This window comes from Aulonocara stuartgranti (assembly GCF_965226115.1).
Source record: "Aulonocara stuartgranti genome assembly, chromosome: 1".
Lineage (NCBI taxonomy): Eukaryota > Metazoa > Chordata > Actinopteri > Cichliformes > Cichlidae > Aulonocara > Aulonocara stuartgranti.
The window spans coordinates 39215330-39241844 of record NC_138939.1 but is presented as its reverse complement, the minus strand read 5'-3'; the positions used below and the strand labels follow the sequence as shown (position 1 = coordinate 39241844).

At 40.9% G+C, this 26515-nt stretch overlaps 1 protein-coding gene across 2 annotated transcripts in view; it reads right to left on the bottom strand.

Moving 5' to 3' along the window:
* Positions 1–26515, bottom strand: part of LOC309701688 (SH3 and multiple ankyrin repeat domains protein 2-like) — a 303803-nt gene that overhangs the window by 155381 nt on the left and 121907 nt on the right. For both annotated transcript variants that reach the window (XM_082525846.1, XM_082525845.1), the window contains exons 7-9: positions 25943–26110; positions 21530–21646; positions 3568–3645 (exon numbers count right to left, since the gene is read on the bottom strand). In XM_082525846.1, the coding sequence (XP_082381972.1) occupies positions 3568–3645; positions 21530–21646; positions 25943–26110 (363 nt within the window). The remainder of the gene's footprint in view (positions 1–3567; positions 3646–21529; positions 21647–25942; positions 26111–26515) is intronic.

The following is a 26515-nucleotide window of genomic DNA, read 5'->3' as shown; positions in this document are numbered from 1 at the left end:
GTTTGACCTGCTTTTTGTTTCCCGAGGTCATGTGCTATAGTTAATGCGATGTTGCTTTATGCCTCTGATGTACTAATATTTCTCCTTCAGTTTCCCAGATGTCTGCTGGCCAGAAAACAAGCATAAACTTGTTTGATTTAGCTCTTGGCTTCATGTGTAGGTGGAGAGTGCAATAATGATAAAGATAGTAAGAGCAAGAGAGTGAATTTTTTCCACTTGACAACAAGTGAGAGTCCAACATGTCTAGTGGCTGCTTGTTGTTTTACTGTTAAGCCTGCTGTCAGAAGAGAAACTGCTTTTACAACAGATTTCTGCCTGTATGTTTTCCTGATATCTGCTGGAAAGCTACAGAAAAAATTCTAGCTCTGGAGCTCTGAAGGAATTACACCAAAACCTGACAGCTGAGGAAGCATGATATCATGCTGCTATTAAACAAAGTCGCCAAATACAATCACATGAGACTTAGTGTATTAGCTACACAAGAGGTTTGTCTGATGTATTGGCTAATGCTGAGAACAGCTCATGTCACTGTTCTGCAAACCCCAAATATTTAGTTTTAGGTTTTTTCCCCCGCATATATATTTCTCAGGATCAACTTCGGTGTTTGGCATAGATTTTCCAAACATTCCAGCTGTAACCCGAGTTAGGCAATATTTGATTGGATGATGCTGATAGAAAATACTGTCCAAGGCTAAGCATTGGTGTAGTCAGTCTCCAACAGCAACCAGTGACCTCGAGAAAAACTAAGGCATGTGTCAAAAACTGCAGTGCCTCGGCCACGTGAGGCTTGCTTCACCTCTGAGTCACCCCTACAGAGCTCCATGTTAAAATGTCCAACACACAGCAGAGACAAACAGCCTACTACACAATTAATCACAACTGTAAGTGAGGTAATTTTTTATAATCACAGGTTTGAATTGAATTAAGGATTAAACTTATATAATAACTACTAAGATGTGGCCGCTTGCTTTTCCAGTTTTTTGCACTCAGCTCTGTAAAGAAAAACACAGATTTTCCCCTAGTAAGTAGCTGGCTGGTCAGTTTTAATGTAAGCTGATAGATCCATTGGTTTATCTTCTCAAAAGACAAAAGGAACGGAAAAAAAATCTCCAAACAGTCAAACTGCACTGTGATTATGTGATAAATTTAACAAAAAGGATAAGTAAATCCTTTTTGAAAATAAACCCTATACCTACTAAATTGTGTGTTTACTTTCCACCGTTGTGAGGAAAACGTATTTGTTGGTTGAGCAGCAGAGATAGGTGTGTGGTTTGCGCCAATGCCAAAAAGTTTATTCTGCTACGGACTCTTGTTTGGAGCTTCTGGTGCCCAGGTGCACACACTCAGGTGCCTGATTAGAACCTGTGAGCACAGACCCTGCTAGAGCGGTCAGTTGGTGTCTGCTCCAAGCACGCCACGCTTGACTGATCTGGATAGGGCCCGTGCCACAGAGCAACTTCATGTTGCAGCATTATTATTTGGAGAGAGATCCAGTACCATCTCCAAAGTGTTCAAAGAAAGAAAAAATCAACTAAATGCCATTTCCTTAGTTTTTGTGCTTGATTCTTATATTGTCTGCCTCCAGTATATTACCATACTGACTACTGTTGATGTTCTCTTAGTGATTAGATGCAGCCGGAGCATTAACAGCCCTGTGTGAAAAACAGACTCCATTTAAGTGGAAATGCTCTATGGGTTGCTATTTTGAAGGTTCTTTAAAAAGGAAAAGCACAAGAGGTAATCTGATCGAGATAGTGAGTGCGGGCTAAATACATATTCTTAGCAAACAAATAAAAAAAGCCTGCCTTGTCATAACAGAGTTACATAAGTCAGAGAGTTTTCACATCTAGTAATGCTTCAAACTCCGTATTACTCCATGTTTGTCTTGTGCCTGAAATTCTAAGGATTTATGGTCTTATGTTGGTGACCATTTGCATAACTCTTTGGCTATGCAGACAGAAGGATTGTGGGAACCAAAGCACAACCCGAGCAGGATTCACTACAAAGAGGAAGAAACACAAAACCACCCATTAAAGGAAAAAAACAAAACAAAAAAAGTCAGACCATGGCTGCAGTGAGCCATTTTATTGTTTGAAGCGCTAAAAAACAAAGTTTATTTTATGACTTCTTTCTTCTCTGCAGCAAAAAGCTAAGCAAAGAAGCAACGACAGCACAAATATGGACAAAACAGTCTAGACCACATGTTTGTGACACTGCTCGTTCTTGACAGACACACAGCTTCACTCGGTGTTTTTGCTGGCATAAAAAAATCAAAATCATCACGTTCAGTGGAACCCTAGGCCATCTTCAAAGTTAGGATACTTGGTCCACGAAAACATATTTATTCAAGTCATGCAGCCAATTTATTGCCTGCCTGCACCGTACCAAATCTCCTCACAGGGTGAGGGTTTTCTACATGTTTGTTTCAACATGAACAACACAAACAAGCAGACACAAACAAAAAAGCATCACAAAGATAGAGAAAAAACTGCATATTAACAGCAACTCAGCTAAATCCAAAGTCTAGGCTACAAACTAAGCTTCTTAGCTGAAAGCTCAAACTCTGACTAAAAACTTCGTTCGGCTCAGCCTCATTGCCTCTGAAGTGCTCACGCTAATAAAGCGCTCCACTGGAGTGGCTTTGGAGGACAGCTGAGGACCCTGTGGGACTGCCTTTCATAAACGCCTGCCTGAATATGGCTATTTTATAACTCGGGCGTAGGTTATGAGTCAAACATACCAGTTAGACAACTCTTACTGCTTCTTGGGATTTTTTATGGATTTGCTTGCTAAGGCATATACACTTCAAACACTGCAAGCAGAAACATACAAATACACATGCGCTTGAATACCAGCTCAAGCCGCTGTGCACATACACTCCATGTTATGGAGGATAATCATTTCATCTGTCTTGAGAAAATTAAGGAGTTAAATGTTTTACCTTTGTGACTGATTGAACGAACTGAGGGATAAGTTGGAGGAACACAGACAGAGCTTGTTAAAGTTAGATGATTTTCATATTACATTTAAAGATCTCCAGTTAACCTAGTAACATGCGCCAGGTTGCCAGAGATCTGTTTAGGGTTAGGGTTGTCTGTAATATTCACATATACGAATAAAAAGAAAAGAAAATAGCAATCTAATAAGAGAAGAGGGCCAAAATGTACGAAGAGTAACATTTTAAAATTTCTGATTTCCTTTAAGGTGCAGCTAAAATGCAGTTTAATAGTAAAGCCTACCCAGGAGTTTGCTGGTGACCTGGTGGAAGTTCCAAGTTTAAAGAAAAGAAACTAAATGAATAAACACGGTAAACTTTACACTGCATGCTGAGGTTTGGTTGTGCTCTGTCCTAACAATGTTTAATCACAAATGATCGAATATTGTCAAGAAAGCTATTTACATCCCTGGTTGCAGCTGACCTTGACCATGTTGCACCGTTGCCATGGTAACAAATGGGATGAAAAAAATGTGCTGCTTCTGAAGACGGTTTCCCCAGGCTGAAAGCTGGAATCAATCTTCCATAATCACTTACACACAAACACTACTGAAGATTTTTTTTTACACTACCTGAAAAGGACTCTGGCTGTTGTAGTTCTTTACTTCCTTGTCAGCTCCACGAACTAGCAGCACTCTGGCACAGTTATCCTGTGGAAGGAAAAGAGAAAAATCACTCAAATGAAGCAGCTGACAACATCCCTAAGACAAGACTGGAACCCTTAAAGTCTCCTACTTTTGCTTTTTCAAAAAAAAGAAAAATAAGAAGATGATGGTTAAGCTTCCAGTAACATCAGCAGAATTTTCCAAAAGCATAGAGCAAGACCTGATCAATGACTGAGCATGCCGGCTCTTGCACAGGGATATACAGGAGGAAATAAGAAAAAGAACATCTAATACCTATCAGGAATGGAGCTTCAGTGTCTCTATGGCTCCACTCAAAGAGAAAGAGGGAGTGAGGGTGAGAGAGAGATGGAAAAACAAAAAGAGAGAGAGGAAGAGAAGAACAGAGATGGAGAGTGCTGAGGGGTTTGAATCTGCTGCACAAATCGCCCACAAAGTGCTCAACCACGCATGCACTGAGCACACACACATGCATATAAATACTTTTTTTAGATCCACAATAAGCTATTGAGAGTTGAAAAATCAGTCACACAGATACTGATACAGAAGCATAATCTGTACTGTAAAGTCGGCATTACAAATATTTCTCTGATTAGACGTTCAGCCTCTTATTTTAAGACATGCACGGGTTCTATTTTTACTCATTTCCATCTGGTGTGTAGTAACCCCACGACAACATCTATATAAGTTGAATTTACATGTAGCTGTACGTGTGGTACATTTTAGAGCTGTGAAGGAAAGCAGGGCTATCAGAAGACAACCAGAAGCAAGGAACGAAGCAGATGTACGGCCTGGGGAGGCAGAGGGATGGTGAGAAAGGTCACGTCGAAAGTCAATAATTCTGAGCTAATCCCGTTTGTTGCAGTTTGGATGCCATGGAAACTTCAACTACCGATGGATTTTTACTCTGCATCGCCTGTAATGTGAGGAAGATGAAGGTGAATTCTCACTTAGGTTTTAGGTTTTCATTTATGCAGAGATGGAACCTGTTCTATCCATCTCTCGAGCAACAGTGACAATTAATACAAACTTATGATGCACAGCATCACAGTCCAAAAAAAGATTGATCCAAATAACCCCCTCTGCTTCACAGACACTGAAGATGTTATCAATCTTTATTTTTCCAGATCCCCAGTTTTAGGAGATGAGACTGAAGTATTCTTTATTTTTATTGTCATCGACAAATAGAGAGACGACCAAAAGAATCAAATAACAATTGCTCTCTCTCTTTCTGTCTGTCAGCATCATCAGGAAGAGGGAACGTGAGAAGCTCGAGATGTGGAAGGTGAAGGCTACAGTGTTACCCACACTAAAGTGACCACTAAACTGTCCGAGTGGCTTCAGCAGATCTCAGGAATGACATCATAGATCTGTGTCCAGAAGAGAGACAACAGAGGTACCGTGCAGGACCCTCAAGCAAAAAAAACAAAAAAACATCAACAGTTTAAAAAGAGAAATAAGTAAACCAAAAAATGAGTTAGGAATACAGAATTTGTTTTCTGACAATGGTGATTCTACTCCTCCTTTTCAATTCAAGTAACAAATACTTAAAATAAATAGCAAACAGGAGAAATATATGCAAAAATAAGAGAAAGCTACACATTAGAGTACAAAATAGTGGCAAAGTGATTGGAAGTAGTGCAAAGAAAAGACTTGGTCTGCATAGCGTCCGTGTGTGAGTGGCCTGAGTGATTCAGGTTACTCAGACCATGGCTTCAGTTTATGCTAACAGTTCAAATGGCCCAGGGGAAGAAGCTGTTTGTAAGTCTGGAGGTGTGGACTAGTGATGTGTCGGTCGCGAACGAAATGGTTGTTAGAGCCGGGTCTTTGACGTGAACGATGCGAGCCGGCTCCTTATCGCGAGCCGTAGGTTTTTTGTTTTCACATTAGAAAGGTATAGTAATCATCCACAACTACTTTCATTTGCGGATGATAAAGGATTCAGAAAGTTAATTCATGCAGGTCCATATGACAGAGAATATGCATCTTCTTTTTGTTTTCATATTATAATTTATATTTAATTGTGTTGTGGTTTGCAGAGTTTTGTGTTGTTTCACTTTAAATTTGTTTAAAAGGAAAAAGCTGAAAATTTAAATACCGTATTTCCCGGACTACAAAGCGCACCTGAATATTAGCCGCACAAGCCAAAATCAGGGGAAAATCCTGTTTTGTACATACATTAGCCGCACCTGACTAAAAGCCGCAGGTGTTTCAATGTTGACTTATCATATGTAAGAGAATATGCACAAAGGGAATTGTCAGGAAAGAGATGGCTGTTTGGAGACACACCCCTTTTATTAATATTTTGAAAAACAAGTTATGGGTACATATTTGCACATGTAGTACATAACAGTAACCTACAGCACACCAGAAAAATAGATTCAGCTCAGGTGCAGTGACACGGCTTTAACAAGAAGAAAAGTCAGTCATTCACCATCTTTCTCTTCTTCCTGCGCACTAAAACCACCAAAGTCCTCTTCTCCAGTGTCGGATACAAACAGGCTCAGGGTGGCTTCGTCATCCACTCTCAGCTTCTTTCCTTCGTTGTCACTTTCAAAACCAAAGAAATCCTCGTTGTCAGTGTCAGAGTCGAACACCCTCAGAAGGGCCGTGGCGGTGTCCTCCTCACCATCATGCAGCAGTCCAGCCCTTCAAAATCCGTTGGTGATCGTGGATGTTTTCGCACTTTTCCACGCTGTCAGAATCCACCGGTGGAGTTGGGCATGACTTGCTTTTCGCAAGTTTATCGCCGCTCATCATCCATGCCTCCCGCTGAACGCGTACCGCTACTTTGAAGTTTGTTTTTCGCGCTACTTCGTACGGCACTACGTTGCCTGGCGGACGGACATGTGACTAACATACCACTCTTGAACCCCGATCCTTCCGCCAGGCAACGTAGTGCCGTACAACAGCGGAACACACAAAACAAATCGTCTTACGATATCACAAAAATTATGGACAATCCATAGAAAAGCCGCACCTGACTAAAAGCCGCAGGGTTCAAAGCTTGTGCAAAAAGTAGCGGCTTATAGCCCGACAGTTACGGTAGTTAAAAGTTGAAATGTGAATAGTTGATTTTTGTATTATATGATTTATTTATTACATTTTATGTGGAGTGAATAAATAAAAGTATATTTACGGTGGCCCCTACAGACAAAGCATATACAAACTTCAAAACACATACAAAAGACAACAGAAGTGCTCCAGGATGCTAGGGAGCAGTGTTGAGCTTTTGTTACCTAGTGGCTACACAAGCCAGCAAGTACCAACGACCGGATTTGGTGTGTGGTAATAACAGGTAAATGAACATTTGTTTAAATTATTTGAATATATATGAGTGCCTGTGTATAAATACACAAACCATACACATATGCTTTCAATTGTGTAATTTAAGTGATCTAGTAGCTCTGTTTTGAAGTTCAGTTAAAGCTAGAAATGTGTTTTGGAGTTTGTACGTGCTTTGTCTTTAGGGGCCACGACATATATTTATATATAAACATATATAAATAAAACCACTTTTTTACATTAGTAATTCCTTTTGTGCATAATTTTATATTATTGTTAATAATAAATTAATTAAGGCAACAAAACAACCTGAAGAGCCGGTTCGGAGCCAAAAGAGCTGATTCTCTAAAAAGAGCCGGAAATCCCATCACTAGTGTGGAACCTGATTAACATGAGGTGCTGAGCAGAGGGCAGCGGGTCAAACAGCAGGTGGGCGGGGTGCAAGTGGCCACATTTGAGCGCCCTGGTTCTCCTGAGATGCAAGGATTGGCAATGGCCTCCAGAGGTGGCAACCAATTATTTTTTGGGAGGTGCTAATTAGCCTCTGCGTAGCCTTCCTGTTCTCAGTAGTGTATATCAAACACCCAGTCAGCAGGAGAGCACGCTCCCCACTGAGGAGCGGTAGAAGGCCAACAGCAGCTCTCTCTCACATGGTAAGAAACCTCGGAGTGTTTTTGGATAGCTCTCTTAAATTAGATAAACAAGTGTCCTCAGTGGTAAAAATAGCTTCTACCAGTTACGTTTGATATCAAAGGCGAAGCCCTATCTTCCAGTGAAAGTATTTGAAAAATGTATTCATGCATTTATCACCTCTAGACTGGACTACTGTAACTCTTTATACCTGGGCCTCAATCATTCTTCTCTCTACCGTCTGCAGTTAGTTCAAAATGCTGCTGCACGTCTTCTAACAGGTTCTAGAAAGTATAATCACATCACCCCAGTTCTAGCTAATTTACACTGGCTCCCTGTCAAATACCGCATACCGTTGCCTTTTAATGTCTCGCTGTTTTTTTGCTGATTGTTAAGCACTTTGATCAACCCTGTTGTTTTAAAATGTGCTATATAAATAAATAAACCTGACTTGATGAGGCTCTGTGTTGGACAGGTCCACGGTGGCTGTGACGCTCATGGTCAGCGTTTGGTTACATCAAATATAGAAGAATAATTTGCATTTAAGTTGATGACACTTAGACTAATTTACTAAATTCCACTGTTGTAACATTTGTATAGTGTCTAGTATAAAGACAAAATCAAAAGTATACTGTTACTGTAGGAAATGGAAATCAGCCAAGACAGCTGTGAAACACCCGCTTCAAACATGAAACATCTGCTTACATCTTGTTGAATTCAGTCTAAGTTAGAGATGGACCGATCCGATATTACGTATCGGTATCGGTCTGATACTGACCTAAATTACTGGATCGGATATCGGAGAAAAATAAAAAATGTAATCCGATCCATTAAATATCACGAAAGCACCTCACAAAACTTGCAACACGCCGTAACTCACCTCAGAACGTTAGCACGTCGGAGCAGTATGCGTCACGTGATAGAGCGGCTGTGGCATGCCGGACCTGTCAGTGGTCTGGATAGCATGTGGAGCTTCGCTGGCAACCTGGCATTTCATCTCCGACAAAGTTATCCCGAGAGAAGTAAAGCAAGTGTGTAAGTCCATCTCTGAATGTTTGTAAAGCATTCCTGCGTTAAGCTTAACAAGCGACTGCCTCTCCTGCTGCTACTTCAATCATGAAACTGCTTAACGATCAGCTGATCGGCTTTTCTGTTGCGAGTCCGTGTCTCTAGTTTGCTTTTGGCCCACTTTGCACCAGAAAGAGGAAACCAGCGGATAAACAACAGCAGCACGTTTAAGCTTGATCAGCTGTTGTTAGAATTTATTTAATATTACTTTCTACTCGAGGATCTTTTTCTACTGCTGATGTAACTGTGCAGGGGCGGATCTAGCAAAGTTTAGCCAGGGGGGCCGATAGGGCATTAACAGGGAAAAGGGGGCACAAAGACATACTTTTCTTTCTTATTCTCATTTAAAATGTCTAGCTTTTAATAAATAATTATCTTACACCCAAAGTTTTAATTTGATGTAAAATGAATAGAAGTCAGTTACTGTATATAGTAACTATTAAGTCTAATATATATACCCTAGTAAGCTATACTACTTTTTCCTTTGGGAAGGTACCATCTGTGCAGTCTGCAATTTTGTTGAAGAAAGATGTTGAATCTATTTAATATTTCTTGAAAAATAATTGATTTCTGTGCATTTTTTTTCACACTGCATCAAATTAAGGTTGATTACGTCGATTAAGCATCATGAGGTGGAGCGTGAGGGGTGGTTCCCTATTTTTTATTTATTTATTTTTGTTGTTGCTGGGAGTTGGAACCCTATTAGTTAGGTTGCTTAATATTTATGCTAAGTACTCTTTAAAATACCAGAATAGGGAGGATGGTGTAGGTTTAAGTTTATTAGATTGATCAGTATTGCTGAACTATGAAATATTTTTTTTGCATACAGGTATAACAGAATAGCTTTAGTGTAGTTGTTGTTTTAAACTTGAGTATGAACTTATACAAAATGCAGCAAGATATTTAAAAAACAGTTTTGTTTATTAAAAAACACTATATCGGATTCATATCGGTATCGGCAGTTATCCAAATTTATGATATCGGTATCGGTATCGGACATAAAAAAGTGGTATCGTGCCATCTCTAGTCTAAATACACAGAGAGCAGCAGGTCAGCTGATCACAGCCTGTACACTAAGAAAATCTACTGAAGAGCTCTGATTCTTTTCCCCACGCTGAACCACTACAACCAATACTACGCTCCCACCGCTGCTGAATGTGCGGTGCTCATTTTACTCTCTACAATGCAGGCAACAGAAAACAGTTGTTGTACTAATAGTATTTTATAATCATCTTTAATATAGCACAAGGTTCAGTTACTTTTGCATAAAAGTCGATGGTAGAAACGTCCTTCAAGGAACTACTTTTTCCTTTCTTAGCCTTTACTTTTGCACTTTTACACGAGTAAAGAAATTGATTCAGCGCTTCAGTTTTTACTGGAGTACTTTTCAACACAGATGTCTGTACTTCTGCTTAAGTAAGCATGTAAGTACTTTTTCCACGTCTGCATCTGACATGTATCGTTCCATTGTGTACTTTGCACGGTTGAAATGATTTTTTTACTCATCAGCAGCTGTGGAGTAATGCACATGATAATTTCCTTTGAAATATAGCTCAATCCTGACACGGAGAAAAAGCTGTTTTACATCTTCCATGCAACAACTATACTTAATTTTGCATATTAAAGAACATCATCAGCAACTTTATGCCGTCCTTTCTGTTCAAAGTTGATGCTCAGTTTTTTAAACTTATCAGATCCAATTAAGCCAAAATACCTTACAGAAGTTAAACATGCAAACAATAAACAAGAGTTCAGGTCTTAGGAGCATCATGTGTTATGTGTTACGTAACTAAGTAAGTTTGACGTTTCAGTTTTCAGGGGAGGAAACATTTCATATATTTTTAAGCTCTTTAGTGACCAAATTCGGTTGAATCTACCTCGTCTGCACGTTGAAATTTGTATGACTGTAGTGATTTGATCTCTTCTCAACAACCAGTAACCTTCTGGTATTCACAACATAATGCAAAATGAAAGCAAACATTCATTTGTATCAATAACTTTAATATAACTCCTGAAACAACTAAATGTCCAAGCTGTCCAAGCTACAGACATCCGTCTTAATAACTTTATCCAGGTCTCTAGGAATTATTGTAACTGTGACTTAAAGGAGAATAAAGTCCAGGTTGCTGCTTTTCTTATGTGTGTGCCAGGTGCCAAAAGGCTGATTCATCTGCCAAAGGTGTAACACCAGAACAGATGTGAGTGTGCCCTCATCCCCCAGGGGAGTCCAATGTGACATCCACAAACAAACCTACACCTACACACACAAGATTATTTAAAAATAACAATCAATGAAAATATCATCAGTGATTTAATAACGCAACTTGTATTATGATCTCTGAAAATGATTATACATTATATATTATACATATGTACATCACAATATCCAGAAACATTATGCACACAGACTATACAGAATTTCTACAAATTTCTAATAAAACAGTTCACTGGGTGTAGGTACAGCTACAAAACGTTACCCCACTCGTGGTATTATACCCTTTGATGGCTCGGCGTTCAGTAGTGCTTCAATCCTATTCATTGTTTCGATTCAATAATGATGAATTTAAACATATTTTGAAGAGGCCTGAAATGTTTCCAGACGAAGTTCAACAAGATAAATCACGTTCTCTCTAAGTCATGTTAGTGACATCATTTTAATCATGTTATCACAGTTCTTTCAACTCCTGCAGAAAAGCTATGTGGTAACATCTGAAATGATGAGACAGCATTTTAATCATTATTATAAAGGCTGTAGTTTGTAGCCATTGCTGCAGTGTCAGTGTAACAGGGCTTGTTGGTGGTTTTAACAATTTGAGGTGGTTGACGTTTTATTTATAAAGAGCACATTAGCTTACTAAAAATGGCAGCTAGCTAGTATTGCTGGTATATAATATTTTCAAAAGCTAAAATGAGCCTACAAGAGTGGGGCTACACCAGCGATACTAGCATTAGCTGTGTTAGCACCTTCAACAGGTAGTGTCCTCTTGTGCACACTGAGAGGATCAAATGTCCTTTTAACTGCAGTGTCCTTTCATATTATTCATATATCCATGATGTAAATTTACGTGAGTGAATACTGAAGATAAATATAATTTTACAAGCACAAGGACTTTTTAAAAAAGGTCTGCTTAGCAGAGCTATGGGTGCAAAGAGCAGTGTAGAACATTTGCTTCCTCACCTTTGCTAATTTGATGCAGTGTTGCCAACTCTTCAGTAAGGAAAATCTCTAGTGGCTGTCCTAAAAATCGTTAGAACTCTCTGCAGGAGGGGGAGATACAGGAGAGGTGGAGGAAGATCTCAGCCTGGGCGTTTACCGTCTTATTTAGTCTGGAAGATGTGTGGTTGGTGGGGTGGGTGCAGTTTTCTCTGTGGTGGGGTTGGGTGGACTGTCCAGGGCTCTGTGGAGCCGGGGGGCGCTACTGCACTGGGCCCCGGTCTGATGGGCCTGGGCCCCCCTTCCCTGGCGGGTCGCGGAGGGTGGGAGTGCCTACTGGGGTCAGCGGGGGAGCTGGCCCCAGGGAGGGGTTACCTGCCCCTCCCTTCCTTCCCTCCCCATCTCCAGCTGCCTCCCTCTTCCCGCTCCTCCACAACCACCCACACATGCAGGGCCTTGGAGTGGGGGTATGTCACCAGGGTGCAGAGGAGGCTACCCCCCCCCCCCCCCCCCCCCCCGTCCCCTTCTGGCTGCCTCTGCCTCAATTTTATCCCACAACTTAGACATTCACATTATTCACACTCTCATTACACATACATATAGGATCTTGGGGATGAACTGAAGCTCTGCCATCACGTAATGTCGCATACTGCTGTTTCTGATGTCATTTAGAAAAAAAAAAAAAAAAAAAAGAAGTCGCTAAATGATGTCATCGCCTAATTTGCATAATTGGTCATGCTAATGTAATTGTAACCTATGTTGTTGGAGAGAGAAATAACATCATGGAAGAGACAAAGTGAGTAAAAACGTCCTAAATGCATTTAGAATTTATTTAGAACTACCATTTTGTCATTTTCATTACTGACACTGGATTGGCCAAACAAATCTCTCAGCGACTGGTCTCTCCCCTACCTTCGCTGCGTGCTCACGCAGCTTGTGGAAAAAGTTTAGTTTGGAAGAAGTGGAGCTGAAAAGCTGAGAGAAAACAATAAAAAGAAACTAATAATAGACCAACATGTTAACTGTCAGAACATTAGTACCGGCAACAGCTAGTAACCAGGCCTCACTGTCACATGAGTCTGTTGCTGTTAGCACTAGCTGTGGAGACATGACGAAGAGACAGAGGAAGATGAAATTAATGTGGTAACAAAACTAATTAGAAAGGAATTGATTGGAGGATTCGGGTAACATGAATGGCTACTTTGACCAACCAGAAGATGGTTTCATCCACCCCTGTTTTCCCCTCATAACAAGGGTGGTGTAAAAAATTATCATCAAACAGTCTTTCTTCTCACACCAGTTCACCTCACTGTGCCTCAGAAGTCAAAAGGTTCCAAGGTTTTCCACTTCTTTAAAAATGACAGCAGCCAGGTGAATGGAAAAGAATAAATCCACAGGTAAAGAGAGACTAAAACATTGCTTTAGTTTCTCATTTGCAGATCAATGTCATATCTGTTTCCTTTGGTAAAGATTGGATTTAAAAGGCAGTGATTTCTTGCTTTGATACAAATAAATCAGTGGGCTGCTTTTTATTCAAAGCAGTACTTCTCTGCTTAACTGGCCCCACTCCAAGGTCAATGTGTTAACTGGTCTCAGATGACTGGCTTTACAAACAAGTGTTAGAGGGCACTGCTGACCTTTAGATAAAGAGTATAAAGATAGGTTTAAGCAGAGTGGTCTTTGAAATCCAATCTGTGCACATTCAGTTAGACTTATCAACAGATACGAGCTATTTTTTGCTACTCAGTACAAATCCCACTGCACTTGGAAGATATAAACATTTAAAAAATCCTCAAAATATATTTTCCACTTGTGTGCTTTTCTTGGGAGCTATTTGTAACAGCAGTGCGTGTGTGCCTATGTGTGTATTTATGTGCAAGCAAGTCAAAATAAGCTAGAATGTGTGCATGTTCAAGCTAATGAAGAAACATGCCTTCCACTGTGCTTTGCTCAAGCCCATTCAGAAAAACAGCCACACTTGTTTTTGAAATTCAGATTATTGCTAAATTCAACTACAATTATCATCCTAGCAAGAGAACTAAAGAAACGTCTTAGACGAGGGGTGAAGTGGCTCCACATCCAAGTAAGTGTATGTGCATGCCTCAGCCAACCTATTAAGTTGCAGTTTACATCCATATCTCTTTCTGCTCCTGAGACATGATGTGGAATGATGAGGAGAACAGTGTTTTTGTAGATCATCACAGTGAAATTGACTTTTAAGCTTTTGTCCCATTTGTCATTTCTATCACATGGTAAATGAGAGACTGCCTAAACCATTGGCAATCAAGATAATAAGAGCCAAGAAAAGAAAAAGAAAAACTGAGAGGCTGCTGTCACAAATAATGTAGAGTTAAAAGTTACGATTTCAGGACGGTATACTCCTGGGATACACCAGGTGCCCATAGTTCAACATCAGAACATCATTTCCATGATGAAAAACTTGTAAAGAGACTGCTACAAAAGGGAAGGAAATCACACTGTATTCAGTTTGTATGCAGTCATAGCAGAACCGAAAACGGTGGAGTCAGCAACAAAAGCAGGAGTGCATATAATAGCACACAGGAGCACACAGCATTTAAAATAGTTAAATCAGTTCAGTGAGATACTGTAATGTACCTGTCAGCAGGAAATAGAGGGTTGCATTCACGGCCACCTTTTCTTTTCTTATTTTTTCCAGTTGAAAGACTTTTATACAGTATAACAGAGAAATGATCATATACTGTATGCAACCATTAGGTTAAAACTAGTTAGGGCTGTCAGAGTTGGTAAATGGTATGATACTTACACAGGGCTTTTCTACTCTACTTGACAACATGCCTCATTCACCCACTCACACAAACACTTTTTTGTACACCTACACAACAAGTCAAAAGTTTGGACACACCTTCTCATATAACGGTTTTCCTTTATTTTCATGACATTGTAGATTCTCACTGAAGGCATATAGTAAGCAAAGAAGTGTGAAATGTTTTATATTTTAGATTCTTCAAAGTAGCCACCCTTTGCTTTGGTTTTCTGCTTTGTTGCGCTCATTAAGGGAAGCTCATGAAGCTTCATGGGTGTAGAGGTCATCTGGTCACCTTTTCTGTGTTGTACAAAGACACGGTGGGTGGAACCAAAGATCTCAAATTTGGACTCATCAGATTTTTCACTGGTCTAATGTCCATACCTCGTGTTTCTTTGCCCAAACAAATCTCTTCTGCTTGTTGCTTTTCCTTAGTCGTGGTTTCTTAGCAGCTATTTGGTCATGAAGGCCTGATTCATGCAGTCTCCTCTGAGCCATTGATGTAGAAATATGTCTGCTACTGGAACACTGTGTGGCATTTATCTGGGCTCTGATCTGAGGTGCTTGGGGCGGTCCTCATGTGAGCCAGTATTATTGTAGCTCTTGATGGTTTTTGTCAGTGTACTTGGAGACACGTTCAAAGTTTCAGAAATTTTCCAGACTAACTGACTGACCTTCAGTTCTTAAATGTAATGATGGACTGTCATTTCCCTTCACTTAGCTGATTGGTTCTTGCCATAATATGAATTCTAACAGTTGTCAACTAGAGCTGTCAGCTGTGTACCAACCTGACTTCTGCACAACACAACTGATGGTCCCAACCCCATTAGGAAGGCAAGAAACTCCACAAATGAACCCTGATAATGCACACCTGTGAAGGGAAACAATTTCAGGGGACTGCATCATGACGCTTACTGAGAGAAGACCAAGAGTTTGCAGTGCTGTCAACAAAGCAAAGGGTGGCTACTTTGAGGAATCTAAAATTTAAGACATATTTATTTATCCATTGATAAATAACTCTACATATGGAGGCAAATTGTGAACATTGTAGTGAAGACATTAATACTTTGAGTTTTTTAATAAAATGCACCCCATTACCTGGCGTGGTAATGCAAACATTATTGCACAGCAGTCAAAGTGTATACAAAGTGAAGAGCAGTGTTGGGACTAACGCGTTATTAAGTAACGCGTTACAGTAACTACGTTATTATTGTGGTAACGAGCACGGTAACTAGTTATTATGCCAAAATCAGGAACGCGTTAGTCGTTACTGGGATTTAGATAGGCTCGTTACTCATTACTTCGTGTGGTGGCTATCGCGGAGCTTCCACAGATTCAGTAACATTAGCAAGTGGTGGAAGCCAGCAGGTGGATGAAGGAAAAGGGCCACAGAAGGAAAAGAGACCCGAGGCGGCCGCCGGTCCAAGTGTGAACTGAACTTCAGGTAAGAAGTTATGACCTGCAGTCTCTCTGGGTCAGATATAAACCAAGTTTAGGTGGAGTTTATTTTCGTTATTCTGACTTTTTCCGTACTGCGTGCTAGCTAGCATGACGGAGTTTCTATACAGCTGGGTGGTGCTATGAAGTTAATGATGTTGAACTTTTATTTTGTTCATAAGTTATTAGAGTTGCCAACCGTCCCGTCTGGTATTCAGAGAAATTATTAAGCGTTTCTTATTGAGGTGAAAAGGAACAGTTTGTCCCGTAATTCAGCTACAATGAAAAAGGCACAAAGCTGGAGTTACTCTGTGTCTTTGCTGCACAGCTGCCTCTTCTTCTCTCATTCTCCCCCTCCCTCTCCTGTTTCTACTTCAATCATGAAAACTGATCAATGATCAGCTGATCAGCTCTCTTGTTTGTTTATCGCTCACTTTGCGCCGAAAGAGGAAACCAGCGGATGTCGCGCTAAACAACAGCAGCACGTTTAAGCTTGATCAGCTGTTGTTAGAATTTATTTAATATTAATTTCTAGTATCAGCTGATGTTTGCTGGAGCCACAGCTGTAAAAGCTGCTGGTCATGATATGGTTTGGTTATGTGATGAGAGGGAAACATGAAGATGAAACCAGGAGATGTCCTTACTGAATCATCAGAGCTGTGATGGAGAAACATGTTTACCTTTTAGGTGACATGAATGAGTTGAAGGGAAGTTATGAACTGTTTCTGAGAGACAAATAACACCAGGATCCTTTTCTAAGTAGCTGACAGCTGGTAACTGTGCAGGTGCGGATCTAGCAAAGTGTTGCCAGCTTTTAAAAAATAATTATCTGAATCTTACAACAAACGATTGATAGATTGATGCATATATACCATCAAAACAGTGTACATCACTGTCACAACAGTGTTTATTTTCATTCAAAGGCTTTATGATTTTTCCTATAATGGTGGGCCATTATAGGGCCATCTAGTCAAAATGTCCGGGCCAATTTTCTGTCCCAGTCCAGCCCTGTATGCAGCTCATCTGCAGTCTGGTGTTACCTACATCTTCCTATTCAGAAGGCAGAATTTCCGAGTTCTGAGTACAATCGAAAGCACCACGACTGCAGTTTTTGTGTTGGATGTAAAAGGCGCACATGACGCTGTGACGTAGGCTAGAATCATGGCAGCAGTCAATGACGGTCCAGGCGTGGGATTTCTCTCGTGGAAATATGCACGTTATCATATCCTTTCTATTGGTAGGTGGAACAGTGCACTTGTGGCAAGTAAGCAAGCTAGAAGACTGGCAAAGTTATGGAAGCAACACATTAACAAGAGAATTCTGAGTAAAACCAAAGTTACTTTCCCTAGTAACTAGTTACTTTGAAAGTAACGAGTAACTTGAAGTAACTGAGTTACTTTTGAGAGAAGTAACTAGTAATGTAACTAAGTTACTATTTTAAAGTAACTTACCCAACACTGGTGAAGAGTGATTTTATATTTCGACCAGATGTTACAAAAATAACTAACAATAATAATGCTGCAACTGCTCAATTTCAAAAGCTATATGTGTGAAAGTTTTTTAAGTGTCCACATGCAGTTGCTTGGGTTGGCTTAATTGGTGATTTTAATTAGCCATAAGTGTGGCATGTGAATTTGAATAGCTGTCTGTCCCTGTGTGATAATCCAGTGATGTGTCCAGGGTGTACTGTGCCTCTCACACTATGGCAGCTGGGACAGGCTCCAGCCCACCCCCAAGCCTGAATTGGATCAACGGAAGACACCAAGATCTTAAACATTTGACACCCCTACGTTATAAGTTTTGAATAGGTTTTCGTTTTTGACCCATTAGTGAGGTGGCTGTTTATTGAAATCTATTTTTCATTGTTACAAAGGTTTGGTCTGCGTCCGAGCATCCCATGACGTAATTAATATGCGACATGAACGCTGCAACAAAGGTGGACATCAAGGCAAGAATATACCTGCTGCTCGGTCTGTGGCTTCTCGTCAGACTCGGGGATCATGGCGTTGTTTTTTGTGGCCATTTTCCCCGTTTCTGGGTTTCAAAAAATTTGGTTCACATATTCGGAACCCCGGCCGAGCAGGTACTTTTTAATACGTGGTACCAGGTGGTATGACGTAATGGAAAAACCCTGAAAACCATGGTGAACCATGGCAAGTCGATCTGAGTAGGTAGTAATGGAAAAGGAGCTTATCGGGTCACACTTTGAGAACCTTGGCTAGGCTGTTTTACAGAAGAAAAGATTCCCCAACCCCCAAATTATAGAGCAAGTTAATGAGGAAATAGAATCGACATTATACAGCAAACTTTAGTCTCAGTGACTGCTCAGACCAAATTCGGACCACATGTCACATTCAATCATACATTTATAAGCTTCTTTTGGATTTTTCTCAGCACATCACCCTGCAGATGAATGTTTGCTGTGGCACTGATTTTATACCAGATGCCTTCCCATGTGTCTGGGTTTGGGACTGGCACTCAGAGTACATTGGTTTTGGGCCCCCTAGATTATGTCTTGAAATCTTTTGCACATAAAGAAAACTATCACACCACAGAGCCACACTCTATATTACTACAGCACTTTATTCTATGCACTTAAAGCACTTTATCTGTCTCACATCCAAGGCCAGTTTAGAATGATCAATTAACTTAATGTGTACACCACTGGACACCGCTGCCCAAAGGTGAACAGAGGTAGTGTATGTACAAATTTCATCTGTTCTCTGCAATCCTTCCTCCAACCACAAGCATCACCACCCCAACAACCGCACTCCAAACCCCACTGACAACTTCACTATGCATATGGTTCATATACTGATATGGAGTTTTAAGCTGTTGTCCATAAAGAACACAGTCTCTTGTAAAAATAACAGGAAAGCTGAAAGGATTTAAATAGTCACCTTTCATTTGAAAACTAACTCTTTTTAAATGCTTAGAACATATTGGTTAGGTCCAAGAACTGCTACTGAAAAATTCTTTGTAACAGAGTAGCAGAATTATTTGGAGCTTACAATTTAGAACTGATAAATGTACAACTTCTGACAAAATTCACATGTAATTCTCTGGATGTGTTGGTGGTCAAATCATTAAACATCTGAAATGTGCTAAATGAAAACTAATCCCTCTTCATAGCTTTCAGTGTTATCTGTCGTGTAATGGAGAACTGTATACCTCTCACACAGAAGTGGCAGACTCGAAAATGAACTTTTTCATCAAGACTGGAAAATGTGAAATGATTATCATTAAATTTAGGCTATGAAGAGATAAGAAGTACAATGTAACTAAATTTCCCATTGCACTAATCTTATGAACCTGTCATTGGAGTTGGGGAATGGTTCATATGTCTTTTTTCTTGTTCTGCAATCAGCTGACTTCAGTGCGTGTGCATTATGGAGAAACGAGCTGTCTGCAGCTTCTGAGCAGTAATGAATATTACTTAAAGCTTTATTAAACGGTAAATGACCTGTATTTATATAGCGCTTTAAAAGTCCCTAAGGACCCCAAAGCGCTTTACACAACCAGTCATCCACACATTCACACACTGGTGATGGCAGCTACATTGTAGCCACAGCCACCCTGGGGCGCATTGACGGAGGCGAGGCTGCCGGACACTGGCACCACCGGGCCTTCTGACCACCACCAGTAGGCAACGGGTGAAGTGTCTTGCCCAAGGACACAACAACCGAGACTGTCCAAGCCGGGGCTCGAACCGGCAACCTTCCAATTACAAGGCGAATTCCCAACTCTTGAGCCACGATCGCCCCAATTATTAAATGAAAGGACAACAATACGATGGTGCAAAGTACACCCAGGACATAAAGAACTATCCACTTCCGCTGACATGATATAAACTCTTTCAAGCACTAGCATGGACAGCATGCTTACACAAAATGGCAAATATTCCAGAATGATGTTAAAGCTGGAATATTGTATCACGGCAAAGCGTGTAATAAACATGCTGGTAAACCATTTGTACTTGAAATGGACATGCATACTGAATTTGCAGTACCAGCAGGGGGAGCCAATATTTAAAGCCAAGAAGTTGCTAATGACCAAGTAATGTCAGTGTCACTTTGTCATATAAACAATTATGCTAGGTGGATAATGTGTGTTTTCATGTAAATGTCTCAGTGACGTCTCTCTAAATGCTTTCCCATGGTCTTTGGAATTAGCTTGAAACAAAATAGCCACCTCCACTTGTACTGGAGCATATTCCAACTTAAGCATGCTTTCCCATCTCATGCTAATGAGAAGCAAAGCACGACACACACAGGGTGGGCATTAGACCCTTTGCCGTGATACTGAGTTGAGACCAGCCAGCTGCCAGAGCTTGAACGTCAACGGGTACAGAAGCAGTAATGACAAGTCAGGTTTGTAGCTTCATAGACAACGTTTTTGTTCCTTTGCTGTTAAATATGTTTTGAGCTTGTTGCTTTTATTTTTGTGTTCTTGAACAAAAATATCCAGTTTTTCCTCATTAGGACAGAGATTTGATTCACTTAATTTATAATTATGTGACAATGCATCTCAGCCATCTTACAGAGTAATGCAAAACTAATGTAATACAACACAACAGTCACAACATTAATGCGTATTTAAAATGAAAGTTATCCAGATTCACAAACCACAAAAATGTGGGATCAACCAATCTGAATAGCAGATGGATTTCAAAATAAGCCAGGCTGTAGGTGTAGCACCAGGAATATACCAACCACAGAACACACAAAATACACACTCAATGTGTGTATATAAAATAATTAACCTACATGTTTTAAGCAGAGAATAAGACACAGAGTAAGCTCAAACTTTCAAATGATTGTTTTTATTAGCACACAGCTAAATTCAGAAGCTACTACTTCTAGTATAAAAGCTAGAGTTTTACACCAGATACCATCCCTGATGCAATCCCAAAGGATTGTGTCTTTGGCTGGAAACACAATTTTTACTCACAAATTTAACACAAATGGAGACGCCAGGCATAAAGCAAAAGTAACCCATGCAAAATAGACGACTGATGGTTTAGCTGCAAATCTTTGCAAATTTGCAAATGCCGCAAATTTTGCAGCATTTAGGTGCATTTAAATATTGCACTTCCTCTCTCTTTCACCACAACTTTGTCTCTGATCTAGAGGGTGCACGTACACATTTACTTGTGCCTCTGATGTGCCTGTTATAGAAACTGTGATGAGAGCATACTGTCTGTGAGTGAGTCACACCTAATGTGTGGATTCTGGCCAAATCACTCCTTTACTGTTTCACACAGGGAAAGAGGTTTGGAAAGTTTTTTCCCTTAATAAATGAAATCATCATTTCACACCTATTTGCATAGGTTATCTCTGACTAATATTAAAAATCAGGAACGGGGCAAAAATGTTTTTACGGCACTGTGTGCCTGCACGTATGAATAAGACACTCAGAGTGGCAAAAATGTTAAAATGCCAAAAAAATACCCTAAAAATGGATTTGAATAAGAAATCAATATTAAATCTACATTAACCCTAATAGAGCTCCAGTTCATGAACTGTCAACATATGTAATCGCCCACGGCTCACCTGGTTGTATAGGGCACAGATGTGTAGAGCAGCATTTCCCGAGGCATTCTGGGCGCCCATGTCTGCTCCATAGAACAACAGATGCTCCAGGTGCTGCACATGGCCATGACGACAAGCCTGCACATACACAAAAAAGTCAATTGACGCTTCCACTCGAGAGAAGTTGCAGTAAAATGCCTCCAACACTAGATGTCAGTGTGCTGCAAAGGAGATAACATCAAAATGAGACGCAGCTGTACCCTCAGTTTGAACCCAGTCATGAAAAGATGGAAGGATAGGATGAGAGGAGGAAGGCTTAAATAAATCCGATAGCAAATCAAAATGCAACAGAATGTACAAATGAAGCCATCTGGTGTTAAAAAACAGACTGAGGAGGAAGTTACTGCGCTCATAAACCAATTTCCTCGTCAATATCAGTGAAGTTAGGAGTTATAGTGACGGGTGCCAGTTATTGTGTGAGGAAGAGCTTATTGTGAAATGGCCTATTTACTCTGGAGCTTCTTTGAGAGACTGATGGGTCTGTCAGAGGAGAAGATCAATAACTGCTCATCAACTAAAGCATGTTACAGTGAAAAGAAATTCATTATTACAGTATTCAGTATCACGCATCTAAACCCTTTCACTGGGCTCATTTTTTTGTCGTTTTTGTAACATATAATATTGAAAAGCCTAGAGCACGTGGTCCTGTGCACGTGTTCAGAATTTTGAAAAATTGTTTCAAAATTCACCAAATTTGTTTTGAATAAAGACTTGACACAGGAGCCAACACTCATGGGAAATCCAACAAATACAATAAGGAAAATGGTCTGGGAAGCATTGGGGACTCCAGCCCTGAGATCTCATATGAAATCTGGCACTAAACAAGCTCATGAACATTTTTCTGTATTAAATGTTTTGCTAAGTGAAGAATCCTAATATTACAAGTTTTACCATCATAACATACTTACATTACCTAAAGTAGTCACTATGTAGAGTGGCCTTATTCAGAATGACACACACACACACACACACACACACACACACACACATACTGTGCCTGCATTAGGCTGGAGCCACTCTTTGGGGGTTATGGCTCAAAAACACTCCTATTACCAACTGCTCCTGATGTTACTTCAGCTCCTGGTACTTGACTTTTTTCCAGTGCTTCTTCATTCTGATGCTGCTGTGTAATGTCTGCTGGGTTGTCACATCTATTGCAAATTCTATCTTCTGCTCCTTGTCAGCTGCCACTGTGTTTGACTGGTTTGCCAGCAGCTCCTCTTCTGTCTGGGGTCCCACATGATCTTAGCCCCGCTGTTCTCAACCATCTTTGGTGGTGTCTCCTATCAGAAATTGGGGATATCCTAATCCACATGTGCCGCAGATGTTCCGGTGCACTTTTGCATCCACTTGATTGTTCCTCCCAGTGAACGCTGAGAGGCAGATTACATCCTACTACTATTTGCTGAATACTCTCTGTGGCACCTTTGCACAGCCTGAACTTGGGTCTGTCAGCTGTGGTAATTCAATTCAATTTCATTTATTTAGCACCAAATTACAACAACAGTTGCCTCCATGCACTTAGAGACAGACTGTAGGCAGACTCCTGCCTCTCTGGATCTGGTGCTTGGGGCCTGTTCTCATGCTGCCATGATCAGGGCCTCTGTGCTTCCCACTTCTATTTCACATCACAATTTGTCTTCAGCTGTGTGATGTACACTTTGAGCAGCTTATCTTGGGGGGAGATTTTATTCCTATTGTTTGAGCTTCCTTCTTGGCATCTATCTTAGCTTTTGTGGGTATTTGGCTATGGCTGACCGTCCATCTTCATCATGCTTCCCATTGGTCTGTGGGGCACTCAGCTACTTATAACTGTTCTCTTTGTCCACTATCCTGCCACTGGACTAAATGACTACAGACCCGTGGCTCTGACATCTGTGGTCATGAAGTCTTTTGAGCGCCTAGTTCTCTCCCATCTCAGGACCCTCACGGCCCCCCTCCTGGACCCCCTGCAGTTTGCATATAGAGCCAACAGGTCTGTAGACGACGCCATCAACATGGCCCTACACTTCATCCTGCAGCATCTGGACTCCCCAGGAACCTACGCCAGGATCCTGTTTGTGGACTTCAGCTCTGCCTTCAACACCATCCTTCCAGACCATCTCCGAGACAAGCTTTCCCAGATGAATGTGCCTGATCCCATCTGCCGGTGGATCACTGACTTCCTGACGGACAGGAAGCAGCATGTGAGGCTGGGAAAGAATGTCTCGGACTCCCGGACCATCAGCACCGGCTCCCCTCAGGGCTGTGTTCTTTCTCCTCTGCTCTTCTCCCTGTACACCAACATTGTGGCGTGCAGCTCGGATCTCAGCTGACCCCTCTCACCCTGGACACAGTCTGTTTGACCTGCTCCCCTCAGGCAGGAGGCTCCGGTCCATTCGCACCAGAACCTCTCGCCATAAGAACAGTTTCTTCCCCTCTGCTGTTGGACACATGAACAATAACCATATGACTGTACCCGCCACTAACACATGACCCTACGCTGTGTTCACTGCATCATTCCATGTTTGGCACTGATCACCACCTGCACTCATGTATATATCTTTCAACGTAGCACTCTTAATTCTTATTCTCATGTATATATCTCATGTATATCTCATGCACATATCTTTCCACGTAGCACTTTTAATTCTTATCCCTACTTTTATTTTTTTCCATGTCTATTTAAGTGCTATTTATGACACTATGTTTGCACTGAAGCACCGCAGCAATTTCCTAATGTTGTAAACCTGCTCAACATTTGGCAATAAACCCCATTCTGATTCTGATTCTGATTCTGGTATCTCCATATATTCAGTCCAGATCACTTTCCCTATATTTGCAACCATTTGGCCAATGCTCATGGATCAGTGAGTTGATGTCTTGCCCACTCCCGGCATATAGTTTGATGTCATCCATATACAGAAGGCAGGTGATGGTCACTCCAATCCTGAATCTATTTCCATATGAATGTCAGTCCCTGTACTTTGACCCTCTGGACTGTGGGAGGAAGCTGGAGTACCAGAGAGAACTCATGGAAACTTCACACAGAAAGGTAGAGATGGTAGAGTGAAAGTCAGGAGCTTTTTGCTGTGAGGCAACAGTACTAACCACCGGGCCACCATACTGTACACCCTGAAGGTGAGCGGTGGAGCAGATAGAGAAAGCCTCCAACTACGCCAACAGGGTGCTTCTCTTCTCATGGAAGAGAAGGAGCCGGTCTCACGTCTAAGAACAATCAAACCCTACTTCCTGATGGACCTGATGGCATCGCTCATCCAGGACCGGAGGCAGTCCTGGAGCTGGCTCTTAGGATGAGCACGGCCAACACAGACCCTTTCAAAGATAACCTACTTGAAATCTATCTATCAAATTCAAAAGATGGTGATATAAACATTAGTTCTCAGGGGAAAGGGGAGTTTTTTTATTTTCCTTTTTATTCTTTCTTATTCTGGGATGAATCGAGGAAAACTTTTAACTGTGTAACTGACTGAACATTGTTTTAATGCAACTTGGACAAATAAAAGTTGCTTCAAAATAACTATCAAAAAAGCATTTCTCTGCCAAGTACCAAGAACTGGTCTACAAGAAATGTAACATAAAGCTTTAATATCTCCCCAATAGGCTTGTGTTATTATTGTGTTAATATTATTATGCTGAAGTTAAATTATGTGATAAAAAATGATCTTTATGTGAAGAGATAATAATTGGCTTCTTGGTGGTTCTTTTGGGATAGAACTATAAAATAAAATAATTTCTTCTCAGAGACCAATACAATTCATTTCAAGATCAATTAATCTGTCAAGCGCCAACAATACAATAAAGCCATTACTGTCCAGTGAAGGGATAACATTCTTGTGTCCATGAAGTTTGTTACATTACTAACGCTCAGTGCTTTGTTTGCCTGTTAGCATGAAACATACCAGCGTATGGTGTTCGTTACGTTCCTTGATGGCATTTTCCAGAATTTTATGGATTAGTAAAGAAAACTTTACAGTCTGAGCCACCATCAGCCATCCTATACATGTAATTGTTAATTGACAGCAGAGTGTTATCATGTCTGAAATGGGACAGTTGGGGGAGGGCAGAGTTTTTGACAGCTCCACAAGGATAACGAGATGTAAGGAATCTGATAAAGCAGATGGCTTGAACGCAACCTCACACACGCTTTGTGGAGATGCTCACAGTTTGTTACTGCTGCAGAGTGGCTCTCTTTAAATGCCTTTATCTACTTCAACGGGTAACAGCTGCCAAGACAGTCGCCCACAGCCGGAGAAAGGCTATGTGTGTGCGTGCCTTACTAATACAAGCTGTTCCAAATAACCACAGAGGAAATTTTTTTAAATCTATTTTTATGTGCGTGTCTAGAGGTGCACGTCGTGCACAGGGTCGTACCTGGTGAACTTCATGCCAGCCGTTCTCGTCTTGGCAACACACAGAAGCGTGGTGGTTCAGTAGAAGCTCGCAGCAGCCTGGGTCCCCACCCACCACCACACTGTGATACAGGGGAGTCAGACCCCGGCTGTCCTTGTAGTCTGGAGAAGCTCCCAATTCTAGCAGCGTCTAAGGATGGACAGGTAAGAAAGTTAGACAGGTAGCTGCTACATTAGTATAAAGCAGATAAGCTGTGATTCTTTCTTTGCAAAGAGCTCGCAAACCTGCACACGTGCTGTGTGCAAATGTGAGTGATATTTCAGTTCACCTAAAGTCACAGGAGTCACTAAAACAGTTTTCTGGAACCAAGTTTCTTTAACATTTACATAAATTTATAATCAAAATATTTTTACAGACTCAAAGCTGTTAAAAGCTGATATAAAAGCTGATGCATGTGCACATGACACACACACACATACCATTATGAAACTGACTGTCCATTGTGAGATTTCAACGATAAAACACATTTTGTTTCTCTTGCAGAAGTCTTGTCTACACTCACCTATAGCCTTCACTTCACGAGTACAAACAGTT